General features: G+C 37.8%; 2 protein-coding genes across 4 annotated transcripts in view; one reads left to right on the forward strand and one right to left on the reverse strand.

Annotated features, from left to right (window-relative positions):
* LOC133655387 (zinc finger CCHC domain-containing protein 24-like) overlaps positions 1-2,287 on the reverse strand; it is a 33,960-nt gene extending 31,673 nt beyond the window's left edge. The window contains exon 1 of the mRNA XM_062055503.1: positions 1,773-2,287. The gene's annotated coding sequence lies outside the window, so the exon portion shown is untranslated. The remainder of the gene's footprint in view (positions 1-1,772) is intronic.
* Positions 1,720-18,360, forward strand: LOC133655386 (annexin A4-like). 3 transcript variants are annotated; one of them, XM_062055500.1, is made up of 15 exons: positions 1,720-1,862; positions 3,055-3,463; positions 3,530-3,567; positions 3,685-3,834; positions 4,322-4,409; positions 4,500-4,594; positions 4,680-4,793; positions 6,609-6,699; positions 6,877-6,956; positions 9,598-9,654; positions 9,728-9,821; positions 11,776-11,871; positions 14,628-14,686; positions 14,772-14,894; positions 14,963-18,360. In XM_062055500.1, the coding sequence occupies exons 2-15, from the start codon at positions 3,064-3,066 to the stop codon at positions 15,020-15,022; spliced, it is 1,545 nt and encodes a 514-aa protein (XP_061911484.1). In that variant the 5' UTR covers positions 1,720-1,862; positions 3,055-3,063; the 3' UTR covers positions 15,023-18,360. The 3 variants fall into 3 exon arrangements, with proteins under 3 accessions (XP_061911484.1, XP_061911486.1, XP_061911485.1); XM_062055502.1 differs by lacking the exon at positions 1,720-1,862 and adding an exon at positions 1,975-2,218; XM_062055501.1 differs by lacking the exon at positions 1,720-1,862 and having other exon boundaries at positions 2,812-3,463.
* The last annotated feature ends 475 nt before the right edge of the window (positions 18,361-18,835 follow it).

Below are 18,835 nucleotides of genomic sequence, written 5' to 3' on the forward strand. Positions count from 1 at the left end.
CGTTAAAATGTAATATCGGAAATTATCGGTATCGTTTTTTTTATTATCGGTATCGCTTTTTTTCTGTTTTTTTTTTTTTTTAATTAAATCAACATAAAAAACACAAGATACACTTACAATTAATGCACCAACCCAAAAAACCTCCCTCCTCATCCACACAAAAGGGTTGTTTCTTTCTGTTATTAATATTCTGGTTCCTACATTATATATCAATATATATCAATACAGTCTGCAAGGGATACAGTCCGTAAGCACACATGATTGTGCGTGCTGCTGGTCCACTAATAGTACTAACCTTTAACAGTTAATGTTACTCATTTTCATTAATTACTCGTTTCTATGTAACTGTTTTTATATTGTTTTACTTTCTTTTTTATTCAAGAAAATGTTTTTAATTTATTTATCTTATTTTATTATTTTTTTTTTTTTTTTAAAGTACCTTATCTTCACCATACCTGGTTGTCCAAATTAGACATAATAATGTGTTAATTCCACGACTGTATATATCAGTTGATATCGGTATCGGTTGATATCGGTATCGGTAATTAAAGAGTTGGACAATATCGGAATATCGGATATCGGCAAAAAGCCATTATCGGACATCCCTAATATATACTATCAAATATATACTATCATCATAATACAGTCATCACACAAGATAATCATCAGAGTATATACATTGAATTATTTACATTATTTACAATCCGGGGTGTGGGATATGGAGGGGAGGCGGGGGGGGGGGGGGGGGTAGGTTTGGTTGGTATTAGGAGTGTGGGAAAAAATCGATTCGAACTCGAATCGCGATTCTCACGTTGTGCGATTCAGAATCGATTCTCATTTTTTAAAAATCTATTTATTTTTATTTATTTAATTTTTTTAAATTATTTTTTTTATTAATTAATCCAACAAAACAATACACAGCAATACCATAACAATGCAATCCAATTCCAAAACCAAACCCGACCCAGCAACACTCAGAACTGCAATAAACAGAGCAATTGAGAGGAGACACAAACACCACACAGAACAAACCAAAAGTAGTAAAACAAAAGTGAATATTATCAACAACAGTATCAATATTAGTTACAATTTCAACATAGCAGTGATTAAAAATCCCTCATTGACATTATCATTAGACATTTATAAAAAAAAATTAAAAAGAACAATAGTGTCACAGTGGCTTACACTTGCATCACATCTCATAAGCTTGACAACACACTGTGTCCAATATTTCCACAAAGATAAAATAAGTCATATTTTTGGTTCATTTAATAGTTAAAACAAATTTACATTATTGCAATCAGTTGATAAAACATTGTCCTTTACAATTATAAAAGCTTTTTACAAAAATCTACTACTCTGCTTGCATGTCAGCAGACTGGGGTAGATCCTGCTGACATCCTATGTATTGAATGAATAGAGAATCCTTTTGAATCGGGAAAGAAATAGTTTTTTAATCGAGAATCGTGTTGAATTGAAAAAAAAAAAATCGATTTTGAATCGAATCGTGACCCCAAGAATCGATATTGAATCGAATCGTGGGACACCCAAAGATTCACAGCCCTAGTTGGTATTCACACTTCAGTCATCAACAGTCAACAAAGTTTGCAAAACCCTTTTCTCAGTAAATAAGTGTTGTATTGAGTGCAAATGTGTCGCCATGGCAACCAAGAATGATGGCACCAGTGTCCAAAGTCAACAATGGGGAGACTGAGTCAAGAGGGGACAAATGTTATTAAGTTACTTGAGATGGACACACCCTCTTCTCTTACCGTCGGCCGTCGCCCATCGACACTCTTCCTGGAGCAGACATCAGCCCCAAACAAGAAAGCATCTTCTTCCTCCACTTAAGACAACTTGAGGTATTATTGGATATGCTTTATAACACGACGGCGGCCATTTTTGTTTATTCTTGTTATTTTAATGGTGCCGTCTAATTCCTGGTATTTTTGCTGAGTCTCCGTGGAATGTAGTCTTCTTTCGGCTGCACAAGCAGAACGTTCTTTCGGCTACACAAGCAGAACGTTACACAACTACCATGAAAGCGACAGTCATTTTTAGACGTTTTAAGACGGAATATTTCGCCTTAATTTAGCTAAACCGTTAGTTAGCTCGCTAGCTAATAGCGTCCAGGATGCTACATGCTAAACTCCTTCGAGGAACGTTACGTAAAGCTGGAGGACAACAGCACTAGAGGACAACTATTTGAGATAAAGTGGTAACTATTGACATAAACAGTCAATTATGTATTAATGTATGTTCAATGTACTATTTAACGCCGTGTCGGTCACCCAAAGTCGGGAAATAATACATATTTGCTTAGTGATGCTCAGTTCCCGATCACGTAATACAATCGTAAAAGGGGCAACAAGTGTTTTAAATCAATGGTCATCCCTAAAATGTCAAACATATTTTTATTCTGCAATGTTACATGCACGTTCCTGCTTCAGTTCCGCTTTTGTAGCTGTTAATTGCTGGTGATTTTCCATTGCTTTTTTCCACGGGTCAAACTGTGGAAGCCAGAAAAACTGACACCACTCAAACGTCTCATGAGGTATTTTTGTGTGCGTTCATTTGTTATCAAGCAACACATTGAAGAAAGGAAAAATAGGTCAAAGATATTTAAAAAAACAACAACAATAATTTCAGCAATATAAGTGCCACTTTTCTGTATATTCTCAATGCAACGTGGACCCCGACTTAAACCAGTTGAAAAAATGATTCGGGTGTTTACCATTTAGTGGTCAATTGTACGGAATATGTACTGTACTGTGCAATCCACTAATAAAAGTCTCAATCAATCAATCAAAACAATAACGTGAAGAGTGTCAATGGGGAATGTCAGTAGCACCACTTCTGTTATGCCAACAGCAAAAGCCACAAAAAACATGGACCTTTAAATATTTAGTTTAGTTTTTTTGCTGAATGTAGCATTCACTGTACTGGGAAAAAGTTTGTAGCAAAGCACCACCTTTGCGTCACTAATCAGAGGAAGTTAACCTTCCTGTTTACGTCACATTTAGAATAAGTAACCGCAACTTCTGTCACCCTCAGATTGTGAAAATGAGCTATCCAGGTTACCCTGCCCAGTCAGGCGGCTACCCACCGCAAGCAGGTGGTTACCCTCCACAAGCGGGCGGCTACCCTCCACAAGCGGGCGGCTACCCGCCCCAAGCCGGGGGCTACCCGCCCCAAGCCGGGGGCTACCCGCCCCAAGCCGGGGGATACCCTCCTGCAGCTGGCGGATACCCGCCCCAAGCGGGTGGCTACCCTCCACAAGCGGGTGGATACCCACCACAGGCTGGGGGTTACCAACCACAGGCTGGGGGTTACCCAACAGCAGGAGGTGGCTACCCTCCCCAGGCGGGCGGCTACCCTCCTCCGGCTGGAGGCTTTCCACCTCAGGCTGGAGGTTACCAACCACAGCCCGGAGCAGGAGGATATCCATCCATGCCTCAATCAGGTGAGATCACAAATTATTTATAAAAACAAAACAACAAACTGATTTTGTGTCAATTTTTTCATACAGGTGGTGGCTGGGGGGCGGCACCAGGGGGCTACGGTGGTGTACGTAAGATCTTATCACCCCCTCCCTTCTTGTCCATATGGACAGACTAATCACCTTATCTCCACCAGCCCTGTTTGTTTCTATTTAAACCACTCACAGCTGTCTTCTGTTTGCAGCCAGGAGGGGCTCCCCAGGGCTACCAAGGGGGGCCTGCGCCAGGACAGCAACCCATGCCTAACTACCCCAGTGGGGGCCCTGCCACCAACCCCTCTATGCCAGTGTATGGAAGCGGAGTTTCGTCCAACCCTCAGGCACCTGCCATACCTGTAAGCTCAATTTGTCTACAGTTTTATTGTTAATTGTATTTTGAAATGATTATTTATTCTATAAAATATATAGTACAATTATTTAACATTTTCACATACATTTTTGATTTTTTTTAATTTTAATAAAAAAAGCAAAACATCTATACCAATATTTTAATGTATTATACTTATGATTATTTAATTTAAATTGCATTAAAACATTAACAAAATGTTTTACTTTTAGATGACTATTTCAATCAAATTGTATGTATTTTGAAATGTGTTTTATTATATGTACAATTAAATGTATTTAATATTTAAATTAATCATATTAATTATTGGTATAAATTGTATTGCTTTAAATATTTTAATGAATTATATGAAATCTACAAAGTTAATTCATTGATTAAATACATTTTATGGATTGATGATTATTAATGATGTCTGAATAAATTGTTTAAATAACTTTTGCACTCTTTTTTCTAACTTGCATTACTGTGATCCATAGAAAGGCTACAGAGGATCTATAAAGGACTTCCCTGGGGCCGATCCTTTGAGGGATGTGGAGGTTCTTCGTAAAGCAATGAAAGGTTTTGGTGAGTAAATTCACTGTATCGTCTGACAGAAATGTGTCCTTGTTTTTTTTGGGGCAATTTTTGATAAGCATACCCCCACTCCTTGCTCAGGCACCGATGAAAACGCCATCATTGAGCTTTTGGGAAGCCGTACCAACAAGCAGAGGGTTCCCATGGTAGCAGCCTACAAGACAACTTATGGGAAGGTTGGTGTTCTTCCCAATCTTCACAAACATGTATTTCCTTCTATGATCATTTCTGCCCTTCTATTTTTGTTTGTCCTCTTTCCAGGATTTAGCCCACGATTTAAAGTCTGAGCTGACAGGAAACTTTGAAAATCTTGTTCTTTCGATGTTGATGAGCCCCACGCGCTTTGATGCGTCTGAGCTCAGAGAAGCTATAAAGGTAGGCTACGAATTTTCTGTCTTTTGGGAAAATTTGTGGTTAAACTAGAGGTCGACCAATTATTTGGATTTTGACGTATATTGGTATCAGCCTTTTGTTTTTTTCCCGGTATCAGACAACAGAACTACATCAGCAGATACAATAAATGCACATAGGATACCAACATAATATTTAGAAGATGAAAAAAAAATTGTGTTATTTGCCCTGCTTGAGAAAAGTGAAAAGTTCTCCTTTTTTTTTTTACCGCAGTGCTTCTGCTTTTTTGGTGCTAAATTAACCACACCATTAGCACCGCATAAAACATTCTGCCACTACTGGTCTGAGGTTTTCTAAAAAGTAATGTTCAGAAAAACAACTCGAAGCCTTGTCAAGCTGCTTATAGATATATAGATAGTACTTTATTGATTCCTTCAGGAGAGTTCCCTCAGGAAAATAAAAATTCCAGCAGCAGTGTACAGAATTGAGATCGAATTTAAAAAGTAAATAATGGGGGTATAAATGGAAAGAAAAAAGAAAAATATTACAATAAGAATAAAAATAAAAAGCAACAATGAGAATAAAAATATAACAGTGAAATAAGAATATAACAAGAGAAACTAGGCAGTAGTGACCATGTTATGAAAAAGTATTGCACTGTTATTGTTTTGCATCCCCAGAGAGGAGTTGTACAGTCTAATGGCGTGTGGGACAAAGGAGTTTTTTAGTCTATTATTGACATGTACTATTCATGTTTAAATAACTTTTACTGCAAATGCATATCGGCTCCAAATATCTGTTATTGGCTTCATTGACTACTAATAATTGGTATCGGCCGTGAAAACACCATATCGGTCGACCTTTATCTTAAACAGGCTGTTAACAGTGCACAGAGTCACACGTTAGCACAGGGGTGTCAAACTCGTTTTCATTGAGGGCCACATCGCAGTTATGGTTTCCCTCAGAGGGCCACTTTCAACAATGAGTAATATATGAATACACATGTGTATATTTGTAATACATTAACGATATATTTTTTTACATAAGCTGCTAAAAAAATATTTAAATTTTACTTTAAAAACTGGCAGCTCAGTCACCAGAATTTTACAGTAAAAGCAGTGTGTTTTTTTACAGCTTATAAAAAAAATTGAATAAATGGAATGGAAAAACAATACCACTGTTTTTAGCGGTAAAAATCAAGCAACAGAGCTTTCAGGTTGTTTTTTTTTACTGTAAAATTGTGTCGTTTTAATGGTTTTTTTTTGGTTGTTTTTTTAAGTTTTAGTGTCAGTACCAAAGTTGATTTTAAGGTAAAAAACTTAAATTTAACCGTAAAATCTATTGTCAATTTTAAAGTCTACAATTTGATTGTTATTTTGTTTTGAAATCATAAGTCAAGCAGATATTTCAGTACAAAATTTATCTTTATTTTAACAACAAATATTTACGGAATACATGATAATATAATATTTAGGTTTTGATGATATTGAATTTTAAAAGATATGCAATTGCATGCAGTACATGATTTTTAATGTCAAAAGGGAAAGAACAAATATATTTAGTAAGAAAATATTTTATTACGCATTTTATTAACGCATATTATTTCCAGGCTTTGACGAGCCACATAAAATAATGTGGCGGGCCAGATTTGGCCCCCGGGCCTTGAGTTTGACACCAGTGCTTTAGCAGACAGTTAGTGCGCTGAACAAATTACAAATAACACAACAGTACAATGTGGCTAGCAACTAGCGTTGCATGAAAGTTGAAGAACATCTTGAAATGCAGTTTCATGTAAAACAACAAATATTCTCCATTGTTTGTTTTATTTTTCTCCTCCAGGGAGCAGGAACAGACGAGGCTTGTCTTATCGAGATCCTCTCCTCTCGCTCTAATGCGGAGATTCGTGAAATGTCTTCTATTTACAAGTCTGGTGAGTTACTAAACTGACTGTTTTCCTTGTAGAATACCAATTAATGTAACTGCAAACATCCATAGTATGGCAGGACACTCCCAGTGCAAGTGCTAAGTGGACAATGGTGTCCAAACCCAAATGTCATGGTTGTGCAAATGATAGCATTTCCTCAAAGATGCTATATCTTGTTTCTAGAGTACGGGAAAACCCTGGAAGATGCCATCAGCAATGACACCTCCGGCCACTTCCGCAGGCTACTGGTTTCCCTCTGCCAGGTAGCTTCTTTTCATTAATCATATTGCCTATTACAGTGGAACTTCGATTTACAAACGTAATTGTTTCTTGAACAGTGTTTGTAAATTGAAAAATTTGTATAGTGAAGCAAATTTCTCCATAAGAAACAAATAATGGGTTCCAGCCTCGACATAAGTCCATATTTTAGTGTACAGTTTGAACACAATATAAAGTGCGATACAGTACTGTATATCAAACAAACATGACAATGAGGTGATGGATCAACTTTCTCTTTATTAACAAGCCAAAACAACAACATTAACAAGCTGTCCTTTGTATGCGCTGCTCTGCCAACAAGCGCACACACACACACACACACACACACACACACACACACACACACAGAAATCCCTTTGGTGAAGTGAAGTGAATTATATTTATATAGCGCTTTTCTCTAGTGACTCAAAGTGCTTTTACATAGTGAAACCCAATATCTATGTTACATTTAAACCAGTGTGGGTGGCACTGGGAGCAGGTCGGTAAAGTGTCTTGCCCAAGGACACAACGGCAGTGACTAGGATGGCGGAAGCGGGGAATCGAACCTGGAACCCTCAAGTTGCTGGCACAGCCACTCTACCAACTCTTTGGTGCCCTCACAAACTATCAGAAATCACATAAATCCTTAAGTTTAACAATTATATTGCTACAATAACAAACATTTAGGAAATCCACTTACATTAACATTGGCAAAGGAGGAGTTGAGGAGAAAGGAGCAGACAGACAGGGGAAGAGAAGAGAGGGATCGGGGAGGAGGGGCCATGTGTATATGTGCGCGCTTGAAAGAGGCGCCTCTGAACGAGGCGCCTCTGAACGAGAGTAAACTCCTTCCCCCTTCTTTTAAAAATAAATCTGGCAAATTTTTCCAGAACAATCTGGTCTCATCACAATTAAAGCCTGCTTCGGCAATTCTCCCATATTACTTGCTAGCGCCATTAATGTACTCTTCGCAAATAGTCTGTTTTTTTTTACTCAACAGCGATTCCCTCTCAGGCTGGTCTGTTCTCTTTTTGGGGCTCATATTGAGTTAGCGAAAGGGTCAAAACTTGTCAAAAGGCAAAAAAACACAGAAAGGGCACACACGCTGAAATGCTGAGAAGTGAGTACCGGTAGTAGTGTACTGTACTGTAACATAGAGAGCTCCGCCTCCCCAAAAATGCTACGACCTGCACAAAGTGAATGAATGAAGCGTTTGTACGCAGAGACATGGTTCGCACACAGAGGCATATTTGGCGCGAGCTAAAAGTTTGCAAATGGAGGGGTTCGTAAATCGAACTTTGGGTGTCCACAGTTGGGGGGAAGGGGGCAGGCAAATTTGGCCCGGCGTCTCGTTTTGTTTGGCCCGCCAAAGGGTGGGATTATATACATTTAGGTTTTTTGTGTCTGGATCCCATGTAGATGTGGGATATCTGCGTGATATCAGCAGAAAAAAACAAGTATCTGTTAAAATGTGCTTGCACGTACAATGTCCGCTATAAGCTTTGATACAAGCAGTCCTGCGGCGCGTTACATTTGGACAGCCAGTTAACTTCTGAATGTCTTCCATTACGCATACAAGCTTGGTGTTTTCTTGTATTTTAGTGAAGTATTTTACATAAGGTAAACATGTCAGGCTATAGGCTACTTGAAGCTTTTTTTGATTGATTGAAACTTTTATTAGTAGTTTGCACAGTACAGTACATATTCCGTACAATTGACCACTAAATGGCAACACCCAAATAAGTTTTTCAACTTGTTTAAGTCGGGGTCCACGTAAATCAATTCATGGCAGCTAAGCACACAATAGCACACAAGCTAGACATACATAAAGTGTTGTAAATTAAACAACAGTGCAGTATAAAACAAAACATTTGTCTTATATGAATATCAAATAATTTTAGTTGCATATTACTTACAGATATAATGTATTCACGCATCAGAAAGTATCCAGTAACAAATGTGTCCGTATCATTCAACTTCAACCAGGTTAAAAATAATTAGGTTAGTGTTTTTCATGCATTCCATTATTCTCTGATTAATTTCACTTAATCAACAAACATTTGATAAAATTCCACATTACAAAATAATACAAGTATGTATGATACCTGCTGATATTGTATCGGATCGGTATCGGCCAATACTCGAGGCTTTAATATTGGTATCGTATCGGAAATGAAAAAGTTGTATCGAGACACCCCTACTTAAAATCGCTGTCTTTAGCCCCCAGCCCATTGTCATGTTTTTACTTTGGCCCTCGGAAGCAAACAGTTTGGGCACCCCGAGCAAAAGCATTCAACATTGAATGAATCAATGTTTATTCCAAGTTGAGTTTTGAGCCAACCAGCAGAGGGCGCAATTAATCCAGCCAAAGCGGACTGAGGTAAAACGCGTAACAGATTGACACTAAAAAGCAAAGTGTAGTACAATACCTGGCATTTTAACAAAAATAGAACAAATCGCTATAACTATAGTACAGACTGCAACAAGGTTTGTATCATCTTTTTTAAAATTTCTGGCAAGCATTATATGGAATAAAAAAATATATACCGTATATCTAAATGTATTAAAACAATTTCTGTCTTTCAAATACTCATCCCTAAATGCACTGTGCAGTTTCAATAAAGTAAACATGTTTGATTGTTCCAGGGCAATCGCGACGAAAGGGAAACCGTTGACATATCCCTCGCCAAACAGGATGCTCAGGTGTGTTTTGCAACACGCTCGTTTGGTCCCTCCATGCCTCCACTTTCTGTTGTTACATTTGCATGTGTCATAGAAACTGTACGCGGCCGGCGAGAACAAAGTTGGCACCGATGAGTCTCAGTTCAACGCCATCTTGTGCGCTCGCAGCAAGCCTCACCTGCGGGCAGGTGAGTGTACTTTTATCTCCTCACTTTACATGCGCACATACAGTCGCGATCAAAAGTTGACATACACTTGTAAAGAACATAATGTCATGGCTGTGTTCAGTTTCCAATAATTTCTACAACTCTTATTTTTTTGTGATAGAGTGATTGGAGCACATACTTGTTGGTCACAAAAAACATTCATGAAGTTTGGTTCTTTTATGGATTTATTATGGGTCTACTGAAAATGTGAGCAAATCTGCTGAGTCAAAAGTATACATACAGCAATGTTAATATTAGGTTACATGTCCCTTGGCAAGTTTCACTGCAATAAGGCGCTTTGGGTAGCCATCCACAAGCTTCTGGTTGAATTTTTGACCACTCCTCTTGACAAAATTGGTGCAGTTCAGCTAAATTTGTTGGTTTTCTGACATGGACTTGTTTCTTCAGCATTGTCCACACGTTTATTAAGTCAGGACTTTGAGAAGGCCATTCTAAAACCTTCATTCTAGCCTGATTTAGCCATTCCTTTACCACTTTTGACGTGTGTTTGGGGGTCATTGTCCTGTTGGAACACCCAACTGTGCCCAAGACCCAACCCTGATGATTTTAGGTTGTCCTGAAGAATTTGGAGGTAATCCTCCTTTTTCATTGTCCCACTTACTCTCAGTAAAGCACCAGTTCCATTGGCAGCGAAATAGGTCCAGAGCATAATACTACCACCACCATGCTTGACAGTAGGAATGGTGTTCCTGGGATTAAAGGCCTCACCTTTTCTCCTCCAAGCATAGTACTGGGTATTGTGGCCAAACAGCAAAATTTTTGTTTCAGAGAGTACCGTATTTTTCGGAGTATAAGTCGCACCGGCCGAAAATGCATAATAAAGAAGGAAAAAAACATATATAAGTCGCACTGGAGTATAAGTCGCATTTTTGGGGGAAATTTATTTGATAAAACCCAACACCAAGAATAGACATGTGAAAGGCAATTTAAAATAAATAAAGAATAGTGAACAACAGGCTGAATAAGTGTACGTTATATGAGGCATAAATAACCAACTGAGAACGTGCCTGGTATGTTAACGTAACATATTATGGTAAGAGTCATTCAAATAACTATAACATATAGAACATGCTATACGTTTACCAAACAATCTGTCATTCCTAATCGCTAAATCCCATGAAATCTTATACGTCTAGTCTCTTACGTGAATGAGCTAAATAATATTATTTGATATTTTACGCTAATGTGTTAATAATTTCACACATATGGCGCTCCTGAGTATAAGTCGCACCGGCCTAAACTATGAAAAAAACTGCGACTTATAGTCCGAAAAATGCGGTAAATGGGACAATGAAAAAGGAGGATTACCTCCAAATTATTCAGGACAACCTAAAATCATCACCCCGGAGGTTGGGTCTTGGGCGCAGTTGGGTGTTCCAACAGGACAATGACCCCAAACACACGTCAAAAGTGGTAAAAAATGGCTAAATTAGGCTAGAATTAAGGTTTTAGAATATCCTTCCCTAAGTCCTGACTTAAACGTGTGGACAATGCTGAAGAAACAAATCCATGTCAGAAAACCAACACATTTAGCTGAACTGCACCAATTTTGTCAAGAGGAATGGTCAAAAATTCAACCAAAAGCTTGTGGATGGCTACCAAAAGCGCCTTATTGCAGTGAAACTTGCCAAGGGACATGTAAGCAAATATTAACATTGCTGTATGTATACTTTTGACCCAGCAGATTTGCTCACATTTTCAGTAGACCCATAATAAATTCATAAAAGAACCAAACTTCATGAATGTTTTTTGTGACCAACAAGTATGTGCTCCAATCACTCTATCACAAAAAAATAAGAGTTGTAGAAATGATTGGAAAGTCAAGACAGCCATGACCTTATTATGTTCTTTACAACTTTTGATCGCGACTGTATGTTGTTACAAGGTCTCTTACCTTTTTTATGTACGCCATTAGTCTTCCAGGAGTACCAGCAGATGTGCGGTCGGGACATCGAGAAGAGCATCGGCAGGGAAATGTCTGGCAACGTGGAGTCTGGCATGGTGGCTGTTGGTACGTATTCATTCAGTTCCATTCCTGGCATGTTCACTTAAATGCTGTATATATAGCTTAAAAGTGCATATTCATATTTAGTTCATAAGGTCTCAAGAATCTTTTTTTTTGTATATTAATTAGGGGTGTCCTATTATTCAGTACAGGCCAAAAGTTTGGACACACCTTCTCATTCAATGCGTTTTATTTTCATGACTATTTACATTGTAGATTGTCACTGAAGGCATCAAAACTATGAATGAACACATGTGGAGTTATGGACTTAACAAAAAAAGGTGAAATAACTGAAAACATGTTTTATATTCTAGTTTCTTCAAAATAGCCACCCTTTGCTCTGATTACTGCTTTGCACACTCTTGGCATTCTCTCGATGACCTTCAAGATGTAGTCACCTGAAATGGTTTTCACTTCACGGGTGTGCCTTATTAGTGTTGATTAGTGGAATTTCTTGCTTTATCAATGGGGTTGGGACCATCAGTTGTGTTGTGAATGAGAAGGTGTGTCCAAACTTTTGGCCTGTACTGCAGGTCAATATCCGCAATAAAACAAGTATTGGATGTTATTCGCTTGCTTCTAAAAGTTGCGACACAAGCGTTCCATTACAAGCAGTCCTTTAACGAGTTCACTTGTGCAAGGTTGGGCAGCCTTATCATCTTTATGTCCTCCAATAAGCACACAACGTTGGTCTTTTCTTCTATTTTAGTCAAGTCATTTACAAAAGGTAATAAACATGATAGGATATAGGCTACTCGGAGTTAGCCGCTACACAGCCGTTTTACAGACCATCTTCAAGCCGCTTTCTGACCATCTCTTCAGGATGCGCTGTTTTGTGGGCGGTCTTATTTACCTGGCTCTGCTTCGACAGCGTATTCTCCCCCTCATCTTTGTTGTACCGGTAGTTTTTAGCGCTTCCATAGCGAGTCTACTGACAGATATAAGTTCAAACCTTATGCTACTTTATATTAGAAATGGCAACATCTGAGGAAGAATGCCCCATAACAAGAGGATAGAGAAAAAGAAGGAGCTTATTGACTACGGCGCAGGCTACAATGGCGGAAAGCAGTAGATATTGAGGACTTATGCAGATCTCAAATACACATCAGCAGGTAGGAACAGTTGGTTTTGCATAATATTGCAAAACAAAACGCCATATAATGTCTCCTAATAGGTGTCATTTTGGGGTCCTTATACACACACCATAATAATAATAACCGCTATGTTGAAGCACAGTACGTCTGACTATGCTAGCCGTAATGCTCAACGTTCCAGCAAGCGGTGTGGCTTCGTAGCTTACCAAAGTCTAAACAAGTACTCAAACAATTGGACAGATTTTTTTAATGCCCTGCGTAATGTTCTATATTCTTAATGAACGTTTTGGTCTTGCTGGCTTACCCAGCGTCATTTATTGGGCCTCTACCTGCAGTCCACATGTATCTCTTATGTGTGACTGCCGTCCACCGGTCACACGTGTCATTACACCATGTACCTAATAACATGGTCACTACTGCATAGTTTCTCTTGTTATATTCTTATTTTTACTGTTATTTTTTTATTCTTATTGTTGCTTTTTATTTTTATTCTTATTGTTATATTTTCTATTTTATTTCCATTTATACCCCCATTATTTCTTTCTTTCTTTAGTTTATTTCGAATATGAACACACTTACAGCATAACACATCACACAATTTCCTATTATTCACTTTACATCATGTCCGAAAAGGAGTAGGAAGAAGCAAAGCTTATTTAATCCTACCCCTTTCCCACTTCAGAGCGTTTACAAATATATACATCATTTACTGACCTTTTTTTATAACAGAATGACATCTGTGAATTGGTATATACAACAGTTTTGTAATATGTAATTAATTAATTCAGTCATTATTAACATACTGAGATGAAGAATATCTTATTTTCAATAAGGTTGAAAGTAATTCTCATAATTCTTCTTACTTTTTACTTTTTAAATTCGATCCCAATTCTGTACACTGCTGCTGGAATTTTAATTTTCCCGAAGGAATCAATAAAATGTTATCTATCTATCTATCTAATAAAATTCATTTGAGGTGAGTAAGCACAACCAGAATTAATATGTATATTACCGCAACAGGTTATAAGCCGCCTTGTCAATTTTTGAGAAAACTAAAGCATTTTAAGTGCGCCTTATAGTCCAAAAAAAAACAGTACCGCATTTTTCTGACTATAAGTCGCCGTTTTTTTCATAGTTTGGCCGGGGGTGCGACTTATACTCAGGAGCGACTTATGTGTGAAATTATTAACACATTACCGTAAAATATCAAATAATATTATTTAGCCCATTCACGTAAGAGACTAGACGTATAAGATTTCATGGGATTTAGCGATTAGGAGTGACAGATTGTTTGGTAAACGTATAGCATGTTCTATATGTTATAGTTATTTGAATGACTCTTACCATAATATGTTACGTTAACATACCAGGCACCTTCTCAGTTGGTTATTTATGCCTCATATAACGTACACTTATTCAGCCTGTTGTTCACTATTCTTTATTTATTTTAAATTGCCTTTCAAATGTCTATTCTTGGTGTTGGCTTTTATCAAATACATTTCCCCAAAAAATGCGACTTATATATGGTTTTTTCCTTCTTTATTGTGCATTTTCGGCCGGTGCGACTTATACTCGGGAGCGACTTATACTCCGAAAAATACGGGTATATTTAATTAAATACTTGTATGCTAAGTATGCATGCTAACAGTCTGTCTTTCTGCCCCCTAGTGAAATGCATCAAGAACACCCCTGCCTACTTTGCAGAGCGCCTCCACAAGGCCATGCAGGTACTGCCGTCATTTCTCTTCTCGGTCTTCTTCTTGTCGTCGTCGTGTAAGGTGATGTCTCACACCGTGGTGTAAATATCACCAGGGCGCCGGGACTAAGGACAGAACACTCATCCGCATCATGGTCTCCCGCTCTGAGGTGGACATGCTAGACATCAGACAAGCTTATGTGAAGACCTACGGGAAGTCCCTGTACACTCACATCTCAGTAAGTACCACCACCCCCTTCCCTCGGTTCTTATGTGTTTGGACTGTACATGAACGTGTGTCTGTTAGGGCGACACCTCCGGGGACTACAAGAAGCTGCTGTTGAAGCTCTGTGGAGGCAACGACTAAATGGACAAGTCACAAGTCCACACAATGTACAATATGTGTAGGAAAATATCACCTCTGATGCATGTAGACTACCTACAGTAAGTGTGTTTTACTCGTGCATCTTTTCGCTAATGCTTGCCAAATAGCCAAGACTTCCACACATTTTTACCAACAAAAAAAGAACTGCATGCCAGAAATTTCATGCAAAATGAATTACTTTATCACTATGTAGTCAAATTGAAAATGAATGTCTAACACTGTGTGCCCCCATATTAACACTTCATAGCTATATCATATACGAATATACAAACAATATTATATGTGTAAAATGTTAGCTTTATGTAGTTACAAGTTTTAATGATATTGAAATATTAGTATTGCTAACCAGGAACAAGATTACCGTATTTTTCGGAGTACAAGTCGCTCCGGAGTATAAGTCGCACCTGCCGAAAATGCATAATAAAGAAGGAAAAAAACATATATAAGTCGCATTTTTTGGGGAAATGTATTTGATAAAAGCCAACACCAAGAATAGACATTTGAAAGGCAATTTAAAATAAATAAAGAATAGTGAACAACAGGCTGAATAAGTGTACGTTATATGAGGCATAAATGACCAACTGAGAACGTGCCTGGTATGTTAACGTAACATATTATGGTAAGAGTCATTCAAATAACTATAACATATAGAACATGCTATACGTTTACCAAACAATCTGTCACTCCTAATCGCTAAATCCCATGAAATCTTATACGTCTAGTCTCTTACGTGAATGAGCGAAATAATATTATTTGATATTTTACGGTAATGTGTGAATAATTTCACACATAAGTCGCTCCTGAGTATAAGTCGCACACCCGGCCAAACTATGAAAAAAACTGCGACTTATAGTCCAAAAAATACGGTATATACAATTTATCCTCAAATAGTACTCAACAAAGTCGTTTTGGTTGTTCAAAAATGATTTTATTTCATTAATTAGACCAACCAGATAAGGGGAGAAAAAAAAGATAAATTGTTAAATAATACAAACAAAATAAACATTGGCAACGTCTCAGGGCCGTGCAGCAAGTGCCAACCCGAATAGGTGAACAAAAAAAACAGCTTACATCTCACTTTGTTAAAATTATACCTCATAAAAGTACGTGTGATGCACATTGGCGTGGTGTTATGGCCGTGTAAACCGGAAATGGCGTATCAAAGAACAGCGCAAACGTTTCCTACTAAAAGTTATTTCACATGTAGGTACAGTGTAACCTCGACTTACGTACTTATTTGGCATAATTCGTAAATCGAAACATTTGTATAGTGAAGCCGTTTCCCATAAGAAACACTGTAAACATTAGTTTTATCTCTGACAAAAATCCCTATTTTAGTAAAAGAATACACTTTGAAGACACTGTGGGTGTGTGTTATATATACATACCGTATATTACCAAATAGTAGCCTGGGCGTTTATTTCACAAAATGGGGTCGGACCCCGGGCGGCTATTAGGACATGGGCGGTTATTTGCACAAGGCTTTTATTTATTTTTGCACCAGCCTGCACCAGGCCATTATTTGGTTACAATGGTTACTGTCCAGTATTTTTTTTTCGTACAAAAAACATTAAATGTAAAAGCTATTGTAAACATACAAACAAAAAAACAATAGACCAACATGAGGTAGGCTATCAAAAGACAAGAGATCAACAAGGCCTCAACATGGCAGTAGTGCAACAATTGTCAAATAGAATACCAATACTAAAAATAAATAAACTTTTTAAATAAAGCAGCCTACCGGGAAAAATACAATTATGGTACCAAGTACTCAAGTATAAAATCCACCATCAAAACAGAACAATAATTCTGTCACTTAAATCAAATAAAGGCTACAGTACTCCAAGTTTTAAATAAAGCAGCATACAGGAAAAATAAAATTATGGTACCAAGTACTCTATAAAACCATCAAAACAATAATACTGCAGCAAACGCAACCCCAGTAGTATTTTAATCTAAATTATGCAAATAACAGCCCATGTATATGTATATATACATACATATATATATATATATATATATATATATATATATATATATATATATATATGTATATATATGTGTGTATACTGTATATGTATATATATCAAACATAACAAGGGGGTAATGGATCAACAATGTCCTTAATATTAAACAACGACAAGCTAAACTGTCTACGCGTGCGTGCACACACAAACCAGTCACTTTGGTGCTCTCAAAAACGTTAACAACCATGTTGCCGCAATAAATTAGGAAAAATGTAAAAACTTATTTACCTTCGTAAATCGATGTTACACTGTACCAATAACATCAGAGGGTGCAAACCTGAATAGGCATATCAGAGAACAACTCACATCTGACTTAAACCAAAATAACGCCCCATAAACGTGCCTTGGTGGTTTTCTTACAACGGAGAGCTGCATCTAAGCTTGTCCTACCTCGCGCAGCTAAAGCGCATTGTAAACACGGAAGTGACTATCAAACACCTCGCGCCTAACCCCCACGCTAAATAGAAACACCTTGAATGAACGTCTCCTTCAAATAAACGCCGTCCACACTCTCCCACTATTTGAGGTAGTGCATGTATATCACTTCTAAAGCCATTAATCCTCCATTCTGAACCCCTTGCAGTCCCTCTACTGCCAAATGATAGTAAAACAAGTGTTTTATGTAAGATAGAAGAATTATGTTTAGCACATGCCATTATTTGTTTACTGCACACGTCGGGCTGTAGACTTACCTTTTAATCATTAGTGAACTTTGCGGAAGGAACAATCTGTAAAGTTATTGTTTGCCTACTAACCTGATACATGCTGGTGCTTGCTACTTTATACAAATCAACCATAGTTGTATAGCCTCCATTCTATCCAAATAGCCAAATGTCACTTTATAATCATCTCGTCCAGGGGTGTCCAAACTTGTGTTGCATGTATAAAAATTAAAAAAATGTGATGGTGGGGCGGGGGGGTCAGTTCGGTGAATTGTGGATAATAAAACCAATTCCGTTAAATATATGCTAAACAAAGCTACATCTTAGCTTTGTTATAAGCAAATGTCATCTCATTATTATTTTCTTTTATTAACTATTATTATTATTGTTTATTTCACAATATGCTAGAGGCTAATAAAACAAGCTGCTGGCTGAAAATGTCCCCCCGGCCACATTTTGGACACCCGTGGTTTCAGTCAATGTGATTTGTAATCAAGGGGCTTGCCACTAGAGGGCCCTGTGCTCATACAGTATTATGAGCTCACAAGTTGACTGAATGTTTTATATTTCCATTTCATTTCACCATGCATACAAACTATTGTCATTTCAATTAAAACAAAGCCACACTTCACGTCATATCTACCGTGTCTTTTTTTTTTCTTCTTTCTCGCATGTGGAGATGTTTGCGTGTCAGAGGCGGCATTCAAAAAGCGTGCGTTCGCCTGTCCTCCTCTACGTCGTGCTTAAAGGTGCGATTAATGTGTCTTACATAAGTGATCTGTTCTCAGGGGGGGCCGTTGGATGAAATGGTTGAGGACAGCCAGTGCAGTCTTCCAGGCTATAAATAGTGTCCATATTGGACGCATGGATGTCCTCAAGTCTTCTCTATTAGGGCGGGGAGACTCTCCACACCTTTTCCCCTTCACTAGTTCTCATCCATTATCAAAAAGAAGAAGGGGGGGATGAATATTTGATGTTAATATTTGGCAGAGAACGTTTGCGGTGATATGGGCCTCAGATATAAATAGGGCAAAAGCCACTTGAATGGGGGGGATATATTTTTATTTATATTCTTTTTGCTTTTAGAGACATAACTATTTCCCAAT

Source organism: Entelurus aequoreus, linkage group LG08, assembly GCF_033978785.1.
Source record: "Entelurus aequoreus isolate RoL-2023_Sb linkage group LG08, RoL_Eaeq_v1.1, whole genome shotgun sequence".
NCBI classification, from domain to species: domain Eukaryota; kingdom Metazoa; phylum Chordata; class Actinopteri; order Syngnathiformes; family Syngnathidae; genus Entelurus; species Entelurus aequoreus.